General features: G+C 42.1%; 1 protein-coding gene across 1 annotated transcript in view; it reads right to left on the bottom strand.

Annotated features, from left to right (window-relative positions):
• Positions 1-811: 811 nt before the first annotated feature.
• The window catches only part of itgb1a (integrin, beta 1a), a 37,570-nt gene continuing 15,879 nt past the window's right edge, over positions 812-22,502 (bottom strand). Inside the window, exons 2-16 of the mRNA XM_078281284.1 lie at positions 16,840-16,906; positions 16,402-16,487; positions 15,172-15,391; positions 14,895-15,065; positions 12,767-13,005; positions 12,247-12,402; positions 11,435-11,530; positions 10,427-10,516; positions 10,075-10,215; positions 7,937-8,139; positions 7,540-7,778; positions 5,988-6,210; positions 4,778-5,013; positions 4,394-4,560; positions 812-1,407 (exon numbers count right to left, since the gene is read on the bottom strand). Coding sequence (XP_078137410.1) covers positions 1,342-1,407; positions 4,394-4,560; positions 4,778-5,013; positions 5,988-6,210; positions 7,540-7,778; positions 7,937-8,139; positions 10,075-10,215; positions 10,427-10,516; positions 11,435-11,530; positions 12,247-12,402; positions 12,767-13,005; positions 14,895-15,065; positions 15,172-15,391; positions 16,402-16,487; positions 16,840-16,906 — 2,400 coding nt within the window. The 3' untranslated portion in view covers positions 812-1,341. The remainder of the gene's footprint in view (positions 1,408-4,393; positions 4,561-4,777; positions 5,014-5,987; positions 6,211-7,539; positions 7,779-7,936; positions 8,140-10,074; positions 10,216-10,426; positions 10,517-11,434; positions 11,531-12,246; positions 12,403-12,766; positions 13,006-14,894; positions 15,066-15,171; positions 15,392-16,401; positions 16,488-16,839; positions 16,907-22,502) is intronic.

The raw sequence follows: 22,502 nt of genomic DNA on the forward strand, positions 1-22,502 counted from the left end.
TCAGAGGTGATTCATGTGACGTCTGAAAAAAATACTCATTTCAGTCTTATAATCAAAAGATCTAACAATTGACTCACAAATAAGTTCACTGCTTCATGGAACAAGCTAACATAACACGGTTACACTTTACTTGAAGGTATCTACATAAGAGTGACATGACGCCGCCATGAACGTGTCATAAACATTATAAACAAGTCATAAACGTTTATGACATAACGCTTCTGTCATTAAGTGTCATTCGGTTTTTGTCATGACACGTTATGGTTTGAGTTAGGGTTAGGGTTCATGTGTCATGACTGTGTTATGACAGTGTCATGTCACTCTTATGTAGATACCTTCAAGTAAAGCGTTACCCATAAAACATATTTTTGGCGTACTTGACAAGAACACAGGAGAGGACCTGAGAATGAGTAATAAAGTTAATGCAGTTGGCAAGTACAGCAATATTTCATTAGTTCATTGCAACTTGTGTCCTAACTATACAATGCTTCGATTGTTCAACATTGCCGCAATTTCATAATTTTAACAAGTGGTATACAGTCCCTTTGTGATAGTATATCAACAATTCAAATAATGATAGTTGATATTTATTTTTCATCTTGTGTATTTAGATCTTTAGAATAGTAGAACAGTACTCAATACGAGTGCAATACAATGTGTTTCTGAGCTGCAGTTAAAAACTACATTTACAACCACTGCCATGATCTACTGTGATTCAACATAACTATCCAATCTAAGTTGACTGTGAAATACTATTCAATACTTCATACTGCATTTGTTTTCTATATATATATATACACACACACACACACACACACACACATTGACACATTGACATAATGTGCTGCTATGGCTGACAATTTACATATTAAACTCAGGTCCTGTCTGGAACACACAGAGACACACAGGAAGTCAGTGCACAGAGAGACGACAAGACAGAGAAGTGTCTGAGAAAGAGACAGAAGCTGAGGAATTCATGTATTGTAACATATATTGTATATGCATAGTAGCCACAAAAAAAAGCTACATCCTCTGCCCATACCAGTCCTGTGGTAGGAAAAAAAAACACCTTCATGTCATCATTTTTGCAAATATGCAACTTAAAAGTATATACACATACTGTATACTGTACATCCAAAATACAACAAATGCATATAAATCGTAAGTGTTAGTAAAAAATACAGATGCAGTGGTGGCGTGGTACATTATACTGGTAAAGTAGCAAAAAGAAATGATGTAAATTCCACCACAGGTCCCCCCCCCCCCAGACCCCAAACCCGTGGTAAATACTGCAGTTGTCAGATACTTGATAGTAGAGTTCATTGATAAACTATGACGCCATCATTTTCCTTCATATTTGGGATTGACCACAGTCGTGACAGCACTTTTGTAGATGGGATTTTCACCCTGGAAAGCAAGACAATTGCAGTTACAATCATGGTATTACTGAGTCAAGCAATATGCAACATTTGTGTTAGATTTTCTGACACATTCACCACATCACAAAGACAAAAAGCTGGGTTCTCATTAGGCATAATAATAGAGCATCATCATTTCCTGTACATGTCATTTCTTTAAATCACACTTAGCACACGGCCATGCTTTTGTGACAACACACCAAATATCAGGATGTACAAATCAGGCATTTCACATTTAAACCCATTTCACACTCACCGGACAAGGTTTTGGTATTTGTGCCCTGAAGACACTTAATATCCTCAAACACTTCTTTTCAGCTCTATTGATTGTCGCAGCACACTCATGCACTCATTTTTACAAACTCTGAAGGTAATATTTCTCTTCCTAAAGGTTCCACTTGTCTATATGTTTACTTCATAGCTTTAAAAGACAGGTGAATTAGAAAAAAAAAGTAGACACTGAGTGAAATCAAGACAAACAAACAGCCCATGCAGGAAAATGGAAATGAAATGGAAAATAAATACAAACTTAAAGGACAGCAGCTTTACGTCCATAGCTTGGATTCTGGAACTGATTGATAGGACTCTTGTATATAGGGTTTTCTTGCTACAGATAGAGAATGAGGACAGAATAGAGTTCAGCAGGAAACAAATAGACCAACAACACAGAAAAAGAATAATAAAAAAAGGCAGTTAAAGGGAGAAAAGTAGGAATAAAGTCCAGTGAGAGTGATGAAAGGAGGACAATGCGAGAAATAGAAGGTACTGTAAGAGATGTTCAGCCTATTTTCTGGGGGCTTTTCCCTTTATTTGATAGTGACAGTGGATAGACAGGAAAGGGGGAGAGAAAGAGAGGGGATGACACGCAGCAAAGGGCCGCAGGTTGGATTCAAACCTGTCTGAAAGTTGGAAGTCTTCTGGTAGCTGTGCCAAGAGAAATCTCAATCATTCCCAATCTTGCAGAGATGGAGAGCGTAGGTATATGTAAGGAGATAACATGATCACAGGCTAATTACTGCTAACTAAAATGCTAGTTAACATTAGTAATTAAACTTAAACAGCTAATGTAAGTAGAAACTGCCTGCGAGCTTCTCCTGTACTATACGGTAATTCCTCTACTATGTGACACTAAGTCGCGTGGTTATGACACAATCGTTAGCCTATTTTTACAAAAACATCTGCTATGGAGCCATAACGTGAGATACAAGGTAATGGAGCCTTTTATACATTGTCGTGTTTCTTTAGAAATAAACAACGGACAAATAGAGTCTTTAAACGCTTCAGATGTAAAGTTATTCGCTGTCAAAATGACGTCAAAATGAATGGCAGTCAATGGGATGCTAACGGGGGGGGGTGATGGCTTAAGGCATCAAAATGGCTCCATAGGAGCTACGCTTTGTGGAGGCTGGCTTACCCACTTGGATGAACTCTCCCTTTCAGATACAGACTCTTTACAGACAGAGTCAATCTAGACCACACTCTATAATTTGTTAGCGGCAAAAAAGGCAGGCAGAAACCTCGGACAGAACCTGGCTCTAGGTGGGTGGCCACCTGCCTCGACTGGTTTGGGTGAAAAATGAATAAATATAGAAATATGACTCATAATAATTATAGTATAGTATAGTATAGTATAATGGAATGGCATGATGAACACTGAAAATGATAGTAACCATAAAGATAGTTGTTGGAGCCATTACACAACTTTGTTTTGTTTTGTTTATATGCCACGTTGGTTATGCTAATTAATCTGCAGTTTAATGTTTGAGCACTAGGTGGATCATTGCCTTTGGGAAGGCATATAGGTAATTAACAGCCAGGGATACACAGGTGTGTGGCTAGGGGTTAAAGCGGGCAGCTTTTCACCGTGTCAGGTTTGTGTCATTGTTAGATTAGTGTGCAAAAGAAAAGAAATGGGTCACAGCACCGAAATGCAGACAGATTGTGGACGTTGATTATTGGCAGAACACGCGTCCAAGCAAGTTCTTCCCTGGTCCCATCTCATTGGCCTAATGTAGGAGTTGGTAAAAGACTCTACGATAGTAGAACTATGACGACTGATAACAATGATAGTGGTAGTAACAGTGGGCGACGAGCAGGAACACAGCAGCAACCGCAGCCATCTATCAGCCATGATCCAGGTGCCACTACAATCCATCTTCTTTTAATCTATTATTACATCTATTTCAAATGACTAAAACCAAGTACCCTGTTGAGGCTACGGATCAGAATGGTGTGGTTGCAACCATAAGAGAGCATAGGAAGGAGCTCGTGCAGTATCTTTGACATTCCTTATGGTTGCTTTGCCTTGTTATCTTGTTAGAAAACCCAGGCTAGTCAGAGTTTCACAAACAGTCTCTCATTTCCCAAAATGAAAGCAATGTGAAGTGATTGGTTGCCCTGCCCCATGGTAATAAGTAAGACATACAGAGCAGGAACATCTGTATCATCACACATATACTCTGTGGGTGTAACACAATGTCACCACTAGGTGGAGGCATATTACTGCACGTGAATTTGTGCTGAAATCCATTGTTCTGTCATATTGATGTTGGCTGATGATGCCACAGCTGGGAGGAAGCAGGGAGGGGAAGAGCTGTGGCCACTCCCTGGAAAAAGTCCAGCTATGCTCAGAGTGCATAACATTCCCAAAAAAGTCCACACAGGCACCGACATTTTTCCTTTTTATTTTGAGCGGCACTCAAAAGCAACACATTCAATCTATTTCTGCAGCTGTGAGACTGGAGAGAATGCGAGCGAGACACTTTGTAATGACATCAAGAAGTCTGCAAATCTCATCTGCTGCTGAGAACAACAAATGATCTTCACAAGTCGATACCCTGACAGCGGCTGGCTTTGCAGTGTTGTTCAAACAACACGTGTTTTCCGCTGTTTAAATGACTCAACCAAACTTCTGACAAAAATATTATTTACCCTGCTCATCTTCCAAAGAGCCGTTTAAGGTTCCAAACACTCACCGTATCCCATTTGGCGTTCATCTTCTCCTTCTCAAACTTGGCGAATTCTCTTCTGTCATGGATGATCATCAGCAGCTTCCAGATGAGCAGCAGGGCTAAGCCAATCAGGACGATGCCGGCGACCACGCCTGCCACAATGGGGATGATGTCAGGACCGGCGGGGCAGTCTGAAACACAGCGGGGCGCAGCGGTGTTTAGGCAGCTTGAAATAAGAGTGCAAAAAAATAACAAGACCATGGGAGTAACACGCCATCACTCGGCTGTACGTGAATAAACAAATGCCCTATTTTTGCAACCCCAGCCACCATAGGGCCTGTAATTAGCTTTCTCTGTAATAGAAACCTTCCACACCCTGGCTTCATGTTAGCCCAGCTTTCTGCTTACCCAGCGTGTCCACCACATGGACCTCCTTCTCCGTGTTGTTGTTGACAGCGTAGGTGTAGTAGAACCAGCAGTCGTTGGCGTCCCTCTCCTTGCAGTGCATCACGGGGTAAGAGGCGTCGTTGGGCTGGGGCAGCTTGTCCCTGTCCTTCACTTTAATCAGGTTGAAGTAGCTGCAGTCTCTCTCACATGTGTCCTTCTTCTCACCGGTGCCAAACGCCCGGCACTGGACGCACTCTCTGGAGGCAACGGGGTGTTGTTGTTAGTAATGAGCAGTGAGATTTGCGCTGCCATTAAAAAGGGTCACACATATGTCTTGTTGTGCGTAAATAATGTTTTTAGTTTTTACTTATACAGGTTTTGAGATATACGTCTCTTACATTTTTCCTGCACTCCAGAACAATGCAGGTAAATGGATTTACTGTACATTCAACATTAACATCTCTTTCCAGAAATTGTCATTGTTACTCTAGACCAGGGATTTTCAAAGTATGTGGTGCTCCCCTCAGACAAATTGAGGGCTGTGGGCTACATTAGCTGGCTTTTATTTTTTTAACCCTATTTGTTTCCATTTTGGTTAATTATCTACTTGACTACTACACTGACTTGAATGGCTGCGATTGCTCGCCACGCGCCCGGAACGCAGCGCAGACGCGCCTGACGGAAAAGAGAGGTTAGTGGGACGTTTATTCATGATGGAGGGAGATCTTAAAATATGTGTATCATTCCATAAATGCTGTATTACTGTATCATTCTGTTGACATTGTATATAATTTACAATTAGTCTGTTTGGGATCATCTGGCGTTTTCCCCAGACGTTAGAGCAACTAGAGGGAGTAAAGGTTATATGACGCCACTGATAGGCAACCAAATGTAACGGACCAGATTTCTCTGGGTTTGTACGTTGTTGGAAACACGTGGGATAATGTGTAAAAGTACACAACTCAACAAAATATATATATAACATAGGTCTATGCGTTTTTAGACAGTTTAATACATAAATGTTACATATTATACCTTTAAGGTGTGAAAGGTTAGTTTGGGATTTTTGTCAATGCACTATAATGCCTCATGCGTATTAAAAGAGTTATGGATCGCTGTAACCACTCCTCCTCTCCATTATCAATAAGCAAACACCTTTGTAGAGTGACTGCAGTGTACTATAAGATATGCGGGATATGCGTATATTGACACATCTCGATTTCAGACTTACTTGTGTTCAGTACAGACTCCTGGACAGGTAGGGCAAGTTTCGCAGGTGGGACCCTGGAATTTGGGGTCAGTGCACTTGCAAGTGCCACATTCACACGTTCCTCGGCCGTTACAGATCTGCTTGTTGCTGGCCATACATGTGCTGTTGTCCAGAGAGCAATCGCAGGCACTTCCGGTCCACATGGGGTCACAGATACACACTCTGCACTCACAGCGGCCATGCCCTAAGTAGACAGGGAATACAAAAAAATGGATGAAAACTTGAATGAGTCTTTTTTGTTTCCCCCTTCTAAACATCATCTTAGGTCCATTTAACAGTCTGAAAAGAAAGCCGAAGCTGGGAATGACGCCACACCCGAGTTGACTACGTTCTATTTAACAAGTCGGAATGCACAGTGGGGTTTGCCCTAGCCAGGTTAGCCGTTGTTAGCATTAGCAGTTGATAACCAGTTTTTTGTGCATACAAACAGCTAGGGCTGGGAATCACCAGAGGCCTCACGATACGATATCATCACGATACTTATGTCACGATACCATATTATTGCGATTTAAAAAAACATTCTGCGATATATTGCAATTTTCCAACTTCACATCTGTCCCAATTTTCAATTTATGTCCCCAAAAGGAAACGTTGTCAACATCTGTTTTATCTGAAAAGATAAATGTCTCCATTTGTTCATCTCACTTTAATTTTTTGCTGCAAAATGGGATCGTCAAGCAGACAGACTGACCGTGTCGGTCAGTCTGTCTGCTTGACGATCCCATTTTGTAGGACTGGGCATCGAGAACCGACTCCTACTTGGAATCGTTTCTTTATTGGAATCGTTAGGAATCGTTTAGAGGATTTGGTTTCAAATCCTATCATCACTTCCCAATTTAACATGTGCAAGTTTTGGTTTCCGAGGCGGCCAGACGCTTGTTGTGTTGAAGCCTTGGAGCACAGTAAGCAGCTCTCTACTGGAGCTTTATTTTACGTTGAAAAAGCCCGGTAAAACTGCAAACCTCCATTGACTCAAAATAAAACTTTTCCTCTTATTTGTGAAAATAAGCATGTGACCCGTTTCAACTCCACCCCTCAAAGAATCGGAATCGAAAGGAGGAATTGGAATTGGAATCAAAACGATGCCCAACCCTACACATATATAATAACAGATTGATACTTGGCGCCTGTGTATCGATACAGTATTGCCCCAGAAAATATCGCGATACTATGCTGTATTGATTTTTTCCCCCACCCCTTCAAACAGCGTCACAACATGTCTGCAGATAGAAATTGGACAGGACTGTGTGTACAACTGATTTAGTGAGACACAAATAAGACTGAAGTGCTGATAAACTGTATACGACTACAGCTTTCACTACTGTTGATGCACGGAGCAGCTTGGGGGGACTGTGAGGTTGTCCGACTTTTCCCAACTCTTCGTGGGGAGGCGAGTTCCCGACTTTGAACTCGGAAATTCCAACTTCCGAGTACAAATGGAAGGCGCTATGGAGCCTACGTGCTGAGATGACTTTATTACTTAAATTCTTCTCTGTGGAGCTGTCCCACTCACCTCCACACAGTTTGTTTCCAGAGCGGTCACAGTTGAAGTTGTCACACTCGCAGTACTGGCCGCTGTACCTCTCCTCAGGGTTGTCCCTCTTCTTGCACTCACATGTGCCGCACACACAGTCTCCGTTGTTGCTGCAGATGTCGGTGCCGTTGTCTTTGCGGCAGGTCCGGTCCATGTCCTCGGTGGCCACATCGTTGCTGCTGCATTCACACTGTCTGCCCACGCGTCCTTCATTACACCTGAGACAAGGGGAAAGGGTGTGATTCTGAAGCACTTCTTCACATTCAAACAGAAATCCAAGTAAGCTTGAATATGAGACTTAAAGGTTCTGGATATTTTATCCGTGTAAGATCGATGTATGGTAAAATAAAGATTGTGGAAATGGTCATAGACTCACTTGCAGGCTCCGCATTCATAGGTCCCGTTACCAAAGTGGCAGAGTTGACTGTTCTTGATACCGTCCTTGTTGCATTCACACTCACAAATGAAGTTGAGGGTGATCTCCACCTCCTCCGTAAATCCCAGGGGCTTTATCTTGATGATCTCAGGCTTGCCTTGTTTCGGACAGCCCTTAGATGTCACACTGATGCTAAACATCACCTAGGAATGAAGGGGGGGGAAAAAAGGGGAAAGCAAAATACTGAGTTTGTCGCACATCTGTGAAAATCTCAAAACAAAATAGTTTGTGTCAATGAATTAACATTGGCCCAGGGCAGAAAGCAAATCATAGTGACTGAGAGCCTACAGGTACAGTAGATCAACACAAGGTGGAGTTTTTTTTTTGTGCAATACAGTGTGTGAATTACAAAAGTGATGGGAGAAAAATATTCAATAGCCCAAAAAAAAGAAAGCTCCCTTTCAGATCAGAGCTCATTATTAGCTATTAGCTTGTGGTGATCTGGTCAGAGCTCTGGATTTCTGTAAAGTTATGGATGGTTTTGCCTAGAACCTAGAGAACTAAATATCTGGTTTAAGGTAAGACAACTCACTCTGTTACTGTGTGTTTGTCGCTGGTTTATTGAGTGCAAAAGTTTGTCAGGGTCTACGATCAATGCTTTCCTAATCAGTTTGATGTGGTCCCATGGATTTAAACTGGCTTGGTGACCCTAATTTAGGTCTGATAGAAATGCGAGACTGATGGCTTTGGAGGAAAATGCATCATGTTGCTAGTATGCTAGTAGCGCTAATAAAAGCTGAAATAAATGTCTTTCTTGGCTATTGTTTTGAAATGATCTCTTTTAGAAATAAAGTAGATAACCTATTCACTTAGCACAAGAAATGTATGGTAACATCAGTGGTGGAGGAAGTACTGAATCTCAGTACTTAAGTAAAAGTACAAATAACCAGAGATATATTTACTTTAGTAAAAGTAAAAGTACAACAATGAAAACCCTACTTAAGTAAAAGTGAATGTACTTTAAGTATTAAATCATCATCGTCAATATCATTAACGATTTATTCTCTTAATGTCTATATTCTAATCATTAAAAACAATAGTATGGGCTGTGGCATTTTAATTAAGTTAGTTGTAGGTTCATTTAATTGTGCTTACCATCTGTGGCCCAGTTTACATTCTGATATACAATTCTGGTCATCTATCAGGGTGATCTGCATGAAGCTCGACTTTGCATTATATATTCCCCACGGGACAGTGAATGCTGCACACATTTATTTAGCGAGAACACACGGGCTTGGACAACAAGTACGTGACTTCACAGCTGAGGAGGACCGGGAGTGTTTTTAAGATAGATATACGGGTTGTATATTAACCCGTATGTGAACGGATGCTTCACATATGACCAAACAGAGTATCGGGAGCAGCAGCAGTAACAGGAGCAGCGGTTGTACCGGGAGCGGTACGCGCCTGGCCAATAAATGCTACTGAAGGGCGGGTCTTGGCGTGGCCATAGTGGGATTCGTAATATCGCGAGCGGCACCGGGAGCTGGACGGCCGCTGCTGAAGGCTTCCCTGCGGACTGCAAACGTGTGGCGGTCAGGAAGACGTTTTGGCAGGGGGGAAAAAACTGATCAGAAAATGTAACGAAAATGTAACGGAACGTTGTAGAAATGTAGTGGAGTAGAAAGTACAGATAATTGCTGCAAAATGTAACAAGGTAAAAGTCAAAAGTATGCACTATTGATTGTACTTAAGTAAAGTACAGATACGTGAAAAATGTACTTAAGTACAGTAACGAAGTATTTGTACTTTACATTACGTAAAGTACATTACATTTGTACATTACATTCCACCACTGGGTAACATGTGCAGTACATTTGGAGGATCAGGATTGCAGAAAGACTACTGGCCAGATGTCATGAAACCTGGTGGAAGGGTGAAGCATATGGGTAAAGTTGATCTATGATCTCCGCTGTGTGTTACTGAGAAACCATTCATTGTCATTGCATGTAAACCTTTTTCATTAACTACATTTCATTTGACATTCTCAGTGTCTCAATGACAACTGACAGGGTTAATCATCTACTGGTGAAATACAATAACCAACAAAAAAAAAATAGCAATTTTCTAATCCTCACCTCATCTCCGATGGAGATGTTGGAGCACTTGCGTCCACTTTCGCCCTCACTAACCACTCCGTTCTTACAGCGGGACGTGTAAGTTAGGGTCACTCCCTCTGGAAGCTTGCTGTTCTCCAAAATCACCTCGGACGAGAGAGACTGCCAAAAAACAAGCAATAACAACACGAACGTTGGAATGTCATCTGGTAGCTATATTTTGACAGCGTACGATACACAAAGGATTAGCTGAGTATTAAATGGAAAACGGAAGAACCTTTGACTGGTCCAACTCACTTGTGGTTCATGTGAGTGATACAGTTTTCTTTTTACAAGGGTGCTTAAAAATCAACATTCTCGCCAGTGTACTTACATTGTAAGCGTCTATAATAAGGTTGATTACATTGCTGGAGTTGGCAGACAGAGTGCCCACTGCAGACTTTGGTATCAGATTTTTCAGCTCCTGAGAAGAGAAGAAAAAAAAGTTTAGAATGAGGCTAAATCCAAGCTCGGTTAACCTTGAGATATCGTGAATCTCTATTAGCAACAACACAGGATCAAGAATATTTTTCTATTAACTTTTAAAGACTGTTTCATTACAGCCTGAAATTACATGTATACTGGTTTAGCCATTTAAAAGGTGCTCTAAGCGATGTCGCACGTTTTTTAGGCTACAACTATTTTTGTCACATACAGCAAACATCTCCTCGCTATCCGCTAGCTGCCTGTCCCCTGGACACACTGTAAAAAAAAAAAAAAAAAAACGCGGTCTCTGTAGACCGCCCAGGCTCCACAAACGGCAACAAAAACAAACTGCGCCAACCTGCACCACCAAACATAACAAACAGTGTTCCAGCCAATAACCGACAAGAAGGACTTGGGGGTGGGGGTCGGGGGGGTTAGTGCGCGGAAGGGAGGGGGAGGAGACGGGATGAGGAGGAGGGAGGGGCGAGCTAGCCTCCGTTTTGTTTGACAATACTTCAAACGTCAACAAGAAGTGCCGTCACCCAACATCGCTTGGAGCACCTTTAATTGCAGATTTAGATTAATACAACATTGATTTTAATCTTGAAATCATGGACTTGTTATATTGCTTTGGAGCCTACTGAAGCTACTGTGAGGCTACGTAAAAGAAAGAACTTTTATTAAACACAGGTGGAACTGGGTTGAACTGGCCTGAAAAGCACCGGCATGACAAGGAAATAATTAGAGCTTTAATGGGGATGCTACCATAATTCGCAGCAGAGGTACGCACTGGGTTACTTCCAATCACACACGCAGAAGGAATGAGGAATGCAGGAAGTATGCTCAAAAAGAACGGGATGAAAGTGAAGTCAAATTGTGTCACGTAGAGAACCAAAGAGTCGGAGAGAGAACTCACTTGGTAAACGGGCTGGAACTCCTCTGTGACTGCAAAGATAGTCTGAATGTTGTTGTCGCTCAGCTTCTGAACCAGGTGGGCAATGGAGGGATAGTCCTTCAAAACAGGATGGAGGAGAAAAGTCAAATTTACACTGAGTACGTTTACATGCAAACAAATATCCACTAATATTCTGATTTGAATATAATTTGATCATTTTCACAATTTCAGGTCATGTAAACAGCATATTCCGGTTGGATATTTTCCGAATGAGGCCTTTTCCCGAATATTGCGTTTTCCGATTAAGACGTGGGATATTCCTGTATTGTTTGGATTTTAGAAGCATTCTTTGGACACGTATACAGCGCATTCAGAATATACTTCTCAATCGGGGTTTGTACCGCAGGCTTATGGTCAGCTCTGTGCGTTGCTATGGTTGCCGTACACAAAACCAACCAGCCAACAGTTTGCAAGGCTGCAGACCCGATAAGAAGGAGAAACACGGCTACTTTTAAACATTATCAAAGACTTGGATACCAATAGGTTTTTGGATATGCGCGCACATCGCTACGCCGACCTTTTCAAGAAGCCGGTTGAAGGAATGAAAGAGAAAAAAAAAGAAAAAAAATCCTATTTTGCACGGCTGCATGTAAACTGGAATATTACTGGAATATTCACTTTCATTAGCCATGTAAACAGCTTAGTCGGAATATTGTCTTTTTTGGAATAAGGGCAAAAAAAACAATATTATGTGCATGTAAACGTAGTCATTGTAACACACAGTTAACACGAGTAGCACTGTAGAACAGGCCAAACAATACTGAGCAACTTACATAGTAGTGGCTCATGGTATACACATTGTTCTCCAAGTGACATTTTCCGTCATTGGGCAGAACGATGCCACCCAGTTTGCCATCGCCGGCAAAGTGGAAGCCAGCGTCAGTGGAGAACACAAGCAGACGAGTCACATTCCTCCAACCAATATGATTCTGAGAAATGAGAAGCAAAGCACTCAAACTGCAAGTAATAATTGTCTGCCAACAGCGATATATCCTCTCTAGAAAAGCTAAGGGAGAATATGAGCAGCTTATAATCTGACACATGAACTTCTGACTATTACTGCATCCAAAACTCTCCTTGTAAACACCAAGGACCTATAAAATAACAAACCTTTTCACACGTCACCCCATAAACGCATTTATTGGGCGCTGTATCCCTCCAAGCAAGTGTGGTAATTGTGGGAAATTTACCTTGAATTGAGAAACCTGAGAATGATTATTTCCCACAGGATCACTGAAGGGAAACAGCTTTTTTTCTGCTTTTTTTGTTGTTGTTGTTGTCGTTGTTGCTTACCCCGCACACAGCCACTTGCATGATGGCATCAAACCCCCCTTCAGGAGAGTCCAGGTTTCCGGAGATGTGCTGCTGGCCCACCAGGTTGTTGAACTTCTTGCCATCGCTGGTCAGCTTCAGCACGTTCTTGTAGCTGAACGGGCTGGTGCAGTTCTGGTCGCCTGTGCATGGGTTTAGCAGCTTGGCCGGGGTGGTGCTGATGTATGGCATGACTGTCTTTTCCACAAAGGAACCAAAACCTGTGAAAAGACAATTGGATTCAGAATATCATTTTAAACAACTTGAGCAAAAACAAAGTCAACAAGTGCTATGGGTAAAGTCTTAACAAGGTGCTTGGTTTGGGACTGGGTGCTTTAATCTAAAGCGTGATTTAGGATTCTACGTTGAATTGACGCCGTGGCTACGTACATAGGTAGAGACCAGTGACGGACTGGCCATCTGGAATTTGGACAAATGCCAGAAGGGCCGCCCCCCCTATGGGCCACTACTGATAATTTGTCTTTGGTTGATTTTGATAAGTTATTTTATGCATGCAGCCACAAATATTCAAGATTGTACTGCGGCGAGGTGCGTGGAAAGATTCACTCCTAATTTACAAGCTAGGTTATTGACAAAAATAGGGCCGGTGTTTTGCAAATGCCAGGGCCGTTTTTTTGTTCCCAGTCCATAACTGATAAAGACGTGGAGAAACTGACCGTATGCCGTAGCCGGACGTGCACCTATCGAAAAATATAACTTCACGGCAACGCACGTCTCTCGGCCGTGGCTTTGTAGCGCTGCATTCCCCCCCCCGACTCATTTCCGGGTTCTCCTTCTCCAGAAACAACATGAAATCAAGGGGAGGGTTAACGTTTCCTGCTACAGGTTTCCCACCGTGGTCAGAAAGCGCAGGGGAGACACTTTGTTTCTCCCACTATGCCTCTAGAGTCGCTACTCGCTCCGAAGATAACCACCGTCGCTCTCTCACTCGCTCTACCACACACACACACACACACACACACGCTGGCCCTGCTATTCTCTTAAAGAGAACGACGCAGACACCAACGCACAAGTATTAACTTCAGGCCACTTACGTGGGCTACGGCGAAAGCTCTGCGTGGAGCATCCGCAGAAGCATAAATCAAGCTTAAGGGTAAGTTGACACCAAATGAATTCAGAGGATGTTGATGAGCTCTCTGGGGATTCTTTGGTTTGTTTGGGCAGGTCACGAAAAGAGCATTCAAACTTGGGTGTCACTAAATACAAGATAACAGGACACCAGAAAAAACAAGGACAGTCAATCTAGTTCAGGGGCTTTCAAAGTCTGATATTGTAGACCCCCTCAGACTAAATCAAGACATCCCCTGTACACCCCACACTGCTGCCATAATTGAAGTGTTTTTCCCTGAATACTACAGGTCAATGTATTATTATCAAATTAATATTCTCATTTGTCTTACTTCTATTTGGGGGAGATCTTTAGGTTTTGGAATAACGGTTCCCATAATTTGGGAGCTTTGGAGGGTGTAAACAGCCAGTTGTGCTGGCTGCTGGCTACAATTTGAATTTTGCCAATATTTGTTTACATTTTGGCAAATTGGCATCATTAATACCTATTAGCAGTTCCTGTTACCAATGTACCCATGGATGTACAGACAACTATCACTGGATTACTTTGATACTGAAGAAAACTCAGAAACCACGATGATTACAAGGCAAGTTCTGGAGTTAGGAGGAGCCTGTGATTTCTAAGCAGATTTATGGAAGTTTATTGTCGATGATATCCTTTAAAAGAGTGTAAGTCACACTGATTCTAAACATGTATCGTGTCTGTGTGTTCTGATTAAACTGACAACATTGAAAACATAATTCTATCAGCTGTTACAGGCAATACAGCTGCTGCAAATATTACCGTTTGAAAACCTCTGATCTACAAAAAACTTAAACTGGTGACTGGAAATGACCAAAATGGTTTCAAGAGTATGTTTTTTTGGCTACTAAATGTGTATTCTTGTAGTCATTCCAACAACAGTCATTTTTGGTTAAATAACCAAAACCAAAGTGGGGCAGTGCAAGCTTTTCATTTCTTTGCCCCAAAAAGAAACAAAGTGTCAAATGTGATCACACACCCCATAATGAAAATCCTCACCTATCCTGAAGTCAGAGGTGATCTTTGACATCTCCAGCATTAGACTTGTTCCCAGGTTCTTGACGTTCTCCAGATCGTCCTTCATGGAGTAGGACAGATCCATCAAGTAGTACAGGTCGATGGGATAATCTTCCGCTCGTTTGAACTTTAAGTTGAAAGTTTGAGGCTCACCTACATAAAGTTACCGTTGTTAAAACAAACTGCCAAAGTGGACTAATCAAATCCGAAAGAAGGCAAGAACAGCTTCAGAAAAAGCTTCGCTCAAATGTATTCTCACCAGATCGGAGGGTGAGGCTGAGTTTCTGGGGCTGGATCTGCGTGATGTCCTCATGCCTCAGTTTCTCTACCCCCTTTCTGCGATGCGTCACCGTTTTGTTCTTGAGGGTCTTCTGCTCCCCGTGTGGGTTCTCGATCATGGCATCACTACAGCCCCTTTTTATCAAAGACTGCAGCTCGTCACAACGGGTCGACACAGTCTCACCCTGTTTCAGGAAGTCCTACAAGAAGCAACAGCAGCAGAAGGGAGAATTAAAGGGACAATCCATTCTTTACACAAAAGGAAATCGGTTTGTCATGAGACGCACTACTCAGTCTGTGAAAGCTGTTGCATAATGTCTTTTGTGGCTCTGGAGGAGCTTTAATCAGTTTATTTTTTATTTTTTTAGATTTATCTTGGCTGAGGCTTGGAGACTGCAAGTTTAAAACAGAAAGCCTATGTTACAAACTGGGGGCATTGTAGGCGAGACATGGGCATTTACCAGGCAGACAGGGTCTAACAAAAGAGTTGCATTATGGAGTATGTAGTGTTTGTCCAGTGGAGCTTTAAACTATGCTAAAGACAAAAAGTAAGGACATTTTGGTCTCTACTGCTCTGATTCTTTCGCAAGTCCTGTAACTTTATCAAAGTGTAATACAAAAAACTAGTCTAGCTATGAAAAGATTAATCAAAAACAATTTTGATAATCATTTTAGTTATTTTTTGTGCAAAAATACTTCTCAAACGTGAGGATAAGGACTACAACTTATCGATTTTCTACTTTTTATTTTATTGACGAATGAACTGATCATTTTTACAACACATCAGAAAATACTTCAATGCCCCTCGTCACTATACTATATGTGATGTCTTTTAATTGCTTGTATTGTCTGACCAACTGAAAAATCTAAAATCAAAAGATATTCAATCTACAAAAATATCCTTTTCGGCTCTATTGTAGTAAACTGAAAATCTTTAAGTTGTGACAATACTAGGAATTTAAAGACATCACCTTGGGCTCTGGGAAATTGTGATGGGTGTTTTTCATTATTTTCTGATATTTCACAGGCTAAACAAGTAATGGATTACTTAAAAAAAATGATCACAGACAATCATTGGCTGCAGCCATACATTAAGTACGATCCAAGACTACATGCTCACAATCACTTTGGGCTATGCCTAAAGGCACCGCAATGGCATCAAACTGCATTTCTCAGCAGCAATTATGGCTGACAGCTTCAATTCACATACCGGGTCTTTACACCAGCCACATTTGGCTCCCGCTTGGATGCACTCCCCGCAGTATTTGGCATTGGCATTGATGCACTCGTTCCCCTCTGTATGGAAAACAAAGAGAGAAGAGAGGAGGAGGCAGAGTCAGAGGGAGCAGTGGCACAGCACAGGCCCTGCAAAGTAAGCAGCCCGTTAAGCCCCCCGTGTTTATACATCAGTTCATCTGGAACACTGTGTGGCTTGATGGTAATTGGAGACAGAGACGGAATATTCTGTCTTTTCCATTATCCTCTACGCTCTGTGATGCTGAGGTGGATATCTGGTCAATGACATCTTTAAGAGAAAGTAGCCGGGAGTCCCTCTCTGGGGGTTTCATTATGACTCGTACGTTTACTATGCATGCTGACATCAACGACAAATTATGTTACGGCAATACAGTATGTAGGCCAATCTTACCTTTCTGAGCATTACTGTAACAAAAGACTCCTAACAATGTGGATATCAAGAGCAGCTTCAGGTCCATCTGAAAACACACACAAGAAAAAACATCTTTTAAATGGGTTGTTGTCTCATCAAAGAGCTACTGTTTGGAAAGCAACATGCCATTTGTGATTATCTCTTTGTTAAACAGTAATAGCGGGTGTGCCTGGTAGCCTGAATGCTTGAATCACTCATTTCCTGAACAAAAGGGTCGAGAAGAGCGAGAGCGTCTCAGAGAGATGACACATTGAATGTGTAAATGGCTTGGAAATAACTGGAGATAATAAATTATCCAGTGGCAGGGGTCTGGCTATTCTTAGTCGGTCTAAGGGTAACAGGCAGCTAATTCAATTCAGACCATTTTCACAACAAAGCGTGTATGCACACATTTACGTACAGGTACTATCACATGGGTTGGACTGCAGCCTCCTTTTTCCCATAATCCCTTTTACTCTAAATAGCATCAGTTCCCTAGAGTCAACCCCTCTCTTATTGTGTATGTATATTGATCCCTTGTCTGTGAGCAGGCCATTTGGTCAGCCATATTGATGCATCTTGTCCTACTCTTAGTGCAGAGATTCTGATTTACTTAGGATAAGTAAGCTGAAGGACATTTCTCTGCACTAATCGGCTGATTTGTGAGCAGTCTACAACCATGATGGGGGGGGTTGGCAGGGCGCCTCTGTGAGATTGTACTTAAGCATAGTGGTGCTTTGAGCTAAAGCTTGCCAGCATGCTCACAATGACATTGATAACATGCTGAGGTTTAGCAGGTCTGATATTTGCCATGTTCACCATCTTAGTTATGCTAACAGTTGCTAATTAGCACTAAAAACAAATAGCAACTGAGGCTGACGGGAATGTCATAATGTTGCAGGACATTCATGTTAAAACCACTCATGGTGGCGCTACAGAAAAAGTCAGGGGATCACCAAAGATTCATCGATTAGTCAAAATGGTGGAAAATGTCGATCAGTGTTTCACAAAGCCCAAGACGCGAGTCTCCCCCGACGACCCGCCCAGCACGCATAAGCGATACCCAAGGCGCGACGGTGGGGAGGCAAACGTCAGGAAATATTGTGAGGTGTGAGCTTCAACGTCTGTAGTACATTGCCTTTGCAAATTTTCCATTTACACTGATTGAGTTATAGGCCTAAACACGTCTACGTTGATTATAGCGCCCCCTTATGGCCGATCTTCGCCAAATTTAGTACAGAGCCTCGGACTAGGACGTCGAACAATATTACTAAAGTTTCTATTTTGTGGCTAGCTACGAAATTTAGTTTGGTCGGTAAGTGCGCATAGTTTAACTTAGCAAAATTCTTTTGATAACTTTTAGTCAGGTCGGTCTGGAGATGCTACGTACCAAGTTTCGTGCGGATCGGTAGCACGGTCAAGTTCGAAAAAGTAGCTTTACAACAAATCGTGATTTTTCGCGCATAAAAGGTCTAGGCGGTCTATATCAGGAGATTCATCTGAATTGAGGGAACGCGTGGATATAAGTATTTTTAATGTGTAATGTACGGTTTGAAAGTTATAGGGCCAAACACGTTTGCCATTACAAGTTTCACATTTACATTGATTGAGTTATAGGCCAAAACGCGTCTACGTTGATTATAGCGCCCCTAATGGCCAATCTTCACCATATTTTGTACAGAGCCTCAGGGTGGCAAGGCCAATAGGAATACCAAGTTTTGCTGAAGTTGGAGAAGTTCAAGAATGGCACCGCCCCACAATGCACGGTTTAGGCTGTAGAAACTGTTTCAGTGGCGGAAGAAGGTTGGAATAATAAGAATAATCCTTAGGAAAACAATAAGGTTCCACAGCTCTGCTGGATCTGTGAACCGCGTTTCCCAGCCCCCTCGGGCTTGGACCCCTAATTATAATAGACCCTCTGGGGACCATTTACATAATTTCATTAAAATCCATCCAATAGTTACGGAGATATTTCAGTCCAAACAAAGACCAACCGACCGACTGCTAGCATGGCTACAAATTGCCTGAGAAGATTTCCTTGAGTTTGAAGGTACAGTTTTATTGACTATAAATAATCATGAGAACAGAGCTGAGGTTATATTTACAGTCTGCACTGTAAGTAAAGGACAACAAATTTTCAGTGACCCCTAACTATCATTATAAATTCCACATTACTGCTGCTGTCTCAAAAGTCTTAGTTAGCATTGACATGCTTTTGGAATTCTCATCAGCTCTCATTGGCAGTTCTAATAAGCGACAGCTGAGAGGGCTCCTACAGAGAAACAACGATATTCTATGGTCTGATGTTGTATTATGGTGCACTGGCCCGGGCCGAATCTAATTAACATGTGGAATGTAAAAACAATATCCCGCTTGACCATAAATCACAAACTCATGGGAGCCATTTCTAAGAGAATCTCCACAGTAGCTAATGTCTACCACGCTGGGTATTAAAGCATGAGGTTCAAATTACAGCTAGACAGACAGTGATAAAGCGACAAAAACTTTTCTTTTTCGTTTTTCAGACCAGTGGCCGGCTATTTAGAGAGGCTACATTAAAAGACTGCATTCCCTTACACTGTGGTAAAGGAAGCTCTGACTGTTCTGTGTGTGCGGTGTTGAGTGATGAATTCCTGAGTGTGAGCGTGTGTGAGTGTGAGCGTGTGTGTGTATGTATGTGTGTGTGTGTGAGCGTGTGTGTGTGTGCGTGTGCACGTGTCCGTTTATATAGACACAGAAGGGCAGACGGCCTGTCTACAGCCCCCCCCAGATTAGATCAACTGGCTTGAATCTCCACTGCTGTACATGGGCAGTGTGTGTGTGTGTGTGTGTGTGTGTGTGTGTGTGTGTGTGTGCGTGCTGTGCTTCCATGTGAGATAAATACCACATTTAACGTGTTTCTTCCACTGTTACACCATCAAACCCTACTGCAGCTAGTGGACTTTCAAGAGGATAACTGTGTCACAAAATGTTTACGTGATGACCTCAAATAAAAGAGCCACACAGTATTTGATCCTTGTGCAGTTTGTGGTGTATGGTAAGTACGTGCACAATGAACAAGTGATTTCAATAAAAACCAAGCTTAAAATGAAGGAATTTAGGTTCACATTCCTCTCACAACAAAACCACACACTAGATATGTTCTTTCCACTCTCGCTGGGGTTTCGACTTCAGCTCCAAGGAATCATTCAAATGCAGACAACGTCTACAAAAACGCCAGCCAGGTGTCAAGTTAAGAAAAATAACCACGTTGTCTTCAATCCTGTGAAGCTTAGCAGCTGCACAGGAATGCTCAATAAAAACCTACAGTAAAATGTAGACAGAGAGCAGTCCAAGAAAGGTCTAGGAGCGGGAGGTTATGCTGCCTTAAAGTGCACATCCAAAGACGTCGTAAATACAATTTGTCAGCATTTCAAGGTGGTTTTCGGTTAACATGGCCACTATAACAAATTGTTTGTGTGTACCATTTTATGAATGCGTTAGTCTGGTTGATTCCAATGTTGAATGTCTGTGAGCGGCAACATTTCTTTCTTCACTTTGTTGTTTTAAAGATATTTTTAGGACTTATTCCTTTTTATTTAGAACAGCTGAAGAGAGACAGGAAATGGGGGGGGGGTTGGGGGGGGACGACATGCAGCAAAGGGCCTAGGGTCAGATTTGAACCCGGGCCGCAACATGGGTCATGTGCTCTACCAGCTGAGCTAGAGGCCGACACACACTGTCCATCATTTTAACATGAAATGAATGTATCACGAGTAGAAATTGTGGAGGGTATAGCAAGTTGAAGAGGATTTTTTTTTTCTTCTGCTGATGCCCTCAGAAATCTATTTAAGACGTAAAAAGGCAGAATAAAGATGGAAAAACTCAAATCTTTCATGAAAATTACATTTATCCATTTGCCATGTCATTATGCCATTATCATTAATGATGAAGACCGTGAGGTGTGGTTAAAAGTGCTTAAAGAAAGTTTTTTTGGGTCAAACATGCATTCTATCAGGTACAACTGACATTTTTTGGCAAATGGGGTCTCTTTGTTATATCTGTACAGGAAGCAGCTGTGCATAGCCACAACTTCATAGAAAGTATGGTTTGCAACCTGCTTTTTTTTTTTAGTAGATAAGCAGAGACACGGCTGACTATCCTGTTAGCTTCCTGCTCTTTTAACGGGTATTTATTCGGCTTTTTCTACGTTTAAGCCTAGAGAGAAGCAGCAGCCGAAGTGTGTGTGTGGGGGGCGGGGGGCGGGGGACATCTGAGGGACATCTGGAGGATCTTCCGGCGGCACCGGAGCAATCCCCTAAATGAGTCTTCGTCGATATAGCCTAAAACAAACATGTGCAACAAGGGCTTAAAACTCAATGCAGTAAAACACCACTGAAACAATAGCACCTACAAGAATTCCTGACTACACTTCAAACTAATTCTGACTTTCCTAGCTATATTAAGTATGTTTTTCGTACAAGCTTAGTTGGAAAGAACCCAATTTGCAACAATCTGTGGGAAAGCTGAGTTTCAGGAGCCTGATGCTCAGAAACCGTACACGCACTGAGTGACATCACTATGAATGATACAGTCTGAATCACGAGGTGTGAAAAGTGCACACTGCGAAAAGTACACTTTCATAAACAGCTTGAATAGTTTGGTTGTGGCACAGATATGAATTGCTCATGTGCAGAGGAGAGGGATGAGGACTGTTAAGAGAGGTTTGCATAACAACAACAATGCTCAGATGTATTTGTCCATGGTTAAGTATAAAAATAAAAACACATTCCAGACAGTTTTTCCTGACTACAGCAAGACATAGCAGCCCTGGTTATTCTCTTACAGTTTACGTAGCTCCCACGCTCTCCCTGCCTCTCAGGCAGACACCAGCATGTGTACACAGATTTCACTCCTCAACGCCTGCCCACTTGTCACACACACCTGAGCTGTGACCAATGGCATCCCAATGTTTTATGGGCTTTTCAAAGCTCTATCAACTGGCAGGAGAAGGTGATGCATGGCAGACATTGTGGTGCGTGACTAAAACAGGCTGAGCTACTCAGGCATTCCTGAGGGACTGAACGCTGCCTGACCAGGATAGTAACCTGCAACCGGCTCTTTGGGGAAATGGGAGCTGTGTGACCCATGGTGAAGCGATGCCAGGGGGCAATTTTATCCCTTTTTTTAAGGGGTGCTGGAGCACCTCTTAACTTGATCCCATCACCCCTAAAAAAGAACTGCTATAAAAAAACAAAAGGTCTGTGTTAATCTATTGTGAGCTAAGGAGTTCTGCCTTTAGGAATACCACAGCATCGTGAAACTAAACCCAGAATCTAGATGCCTAAGATCATTCCGAAATTCTGAGCCATTTTCAGAAAATAGTACTTGTCAGCCATTAGTCAAAATCACATTAATCTCTAATTTTCAGAAGTTATTGATGCTGCATACTGGAAATATCTGCTTTTCCACAGATATCCAATTTCATTTGTAATACCACCTCCCCTTTGTAGCAATGGCCCTGTGTAGGAAAAATATGAATACCAAGTGTAGTGTTTATTGCACACATGAACCATGACAAAAACAAAACAAAATGGCAGTACCAAACATGGATTTTTTTTTGGCACCTATAGCACATTGCGCATCACCACGAGCCTGTAAACACAGAGGCTTCAGTGAAGAGA

This window comes from Sander vitreus, chromosome 22 (genome assembly GCF_031162955.1).
Source record: "Sander vitreus isolate 19-12246 chromosome 22, sanVit1, whole genome shotgun sequence".
NCBI lineage: Eukaryota > Metazoa > Chordata > Actinopteri > Perciformes > Percidae > Sander > Sander vitreus.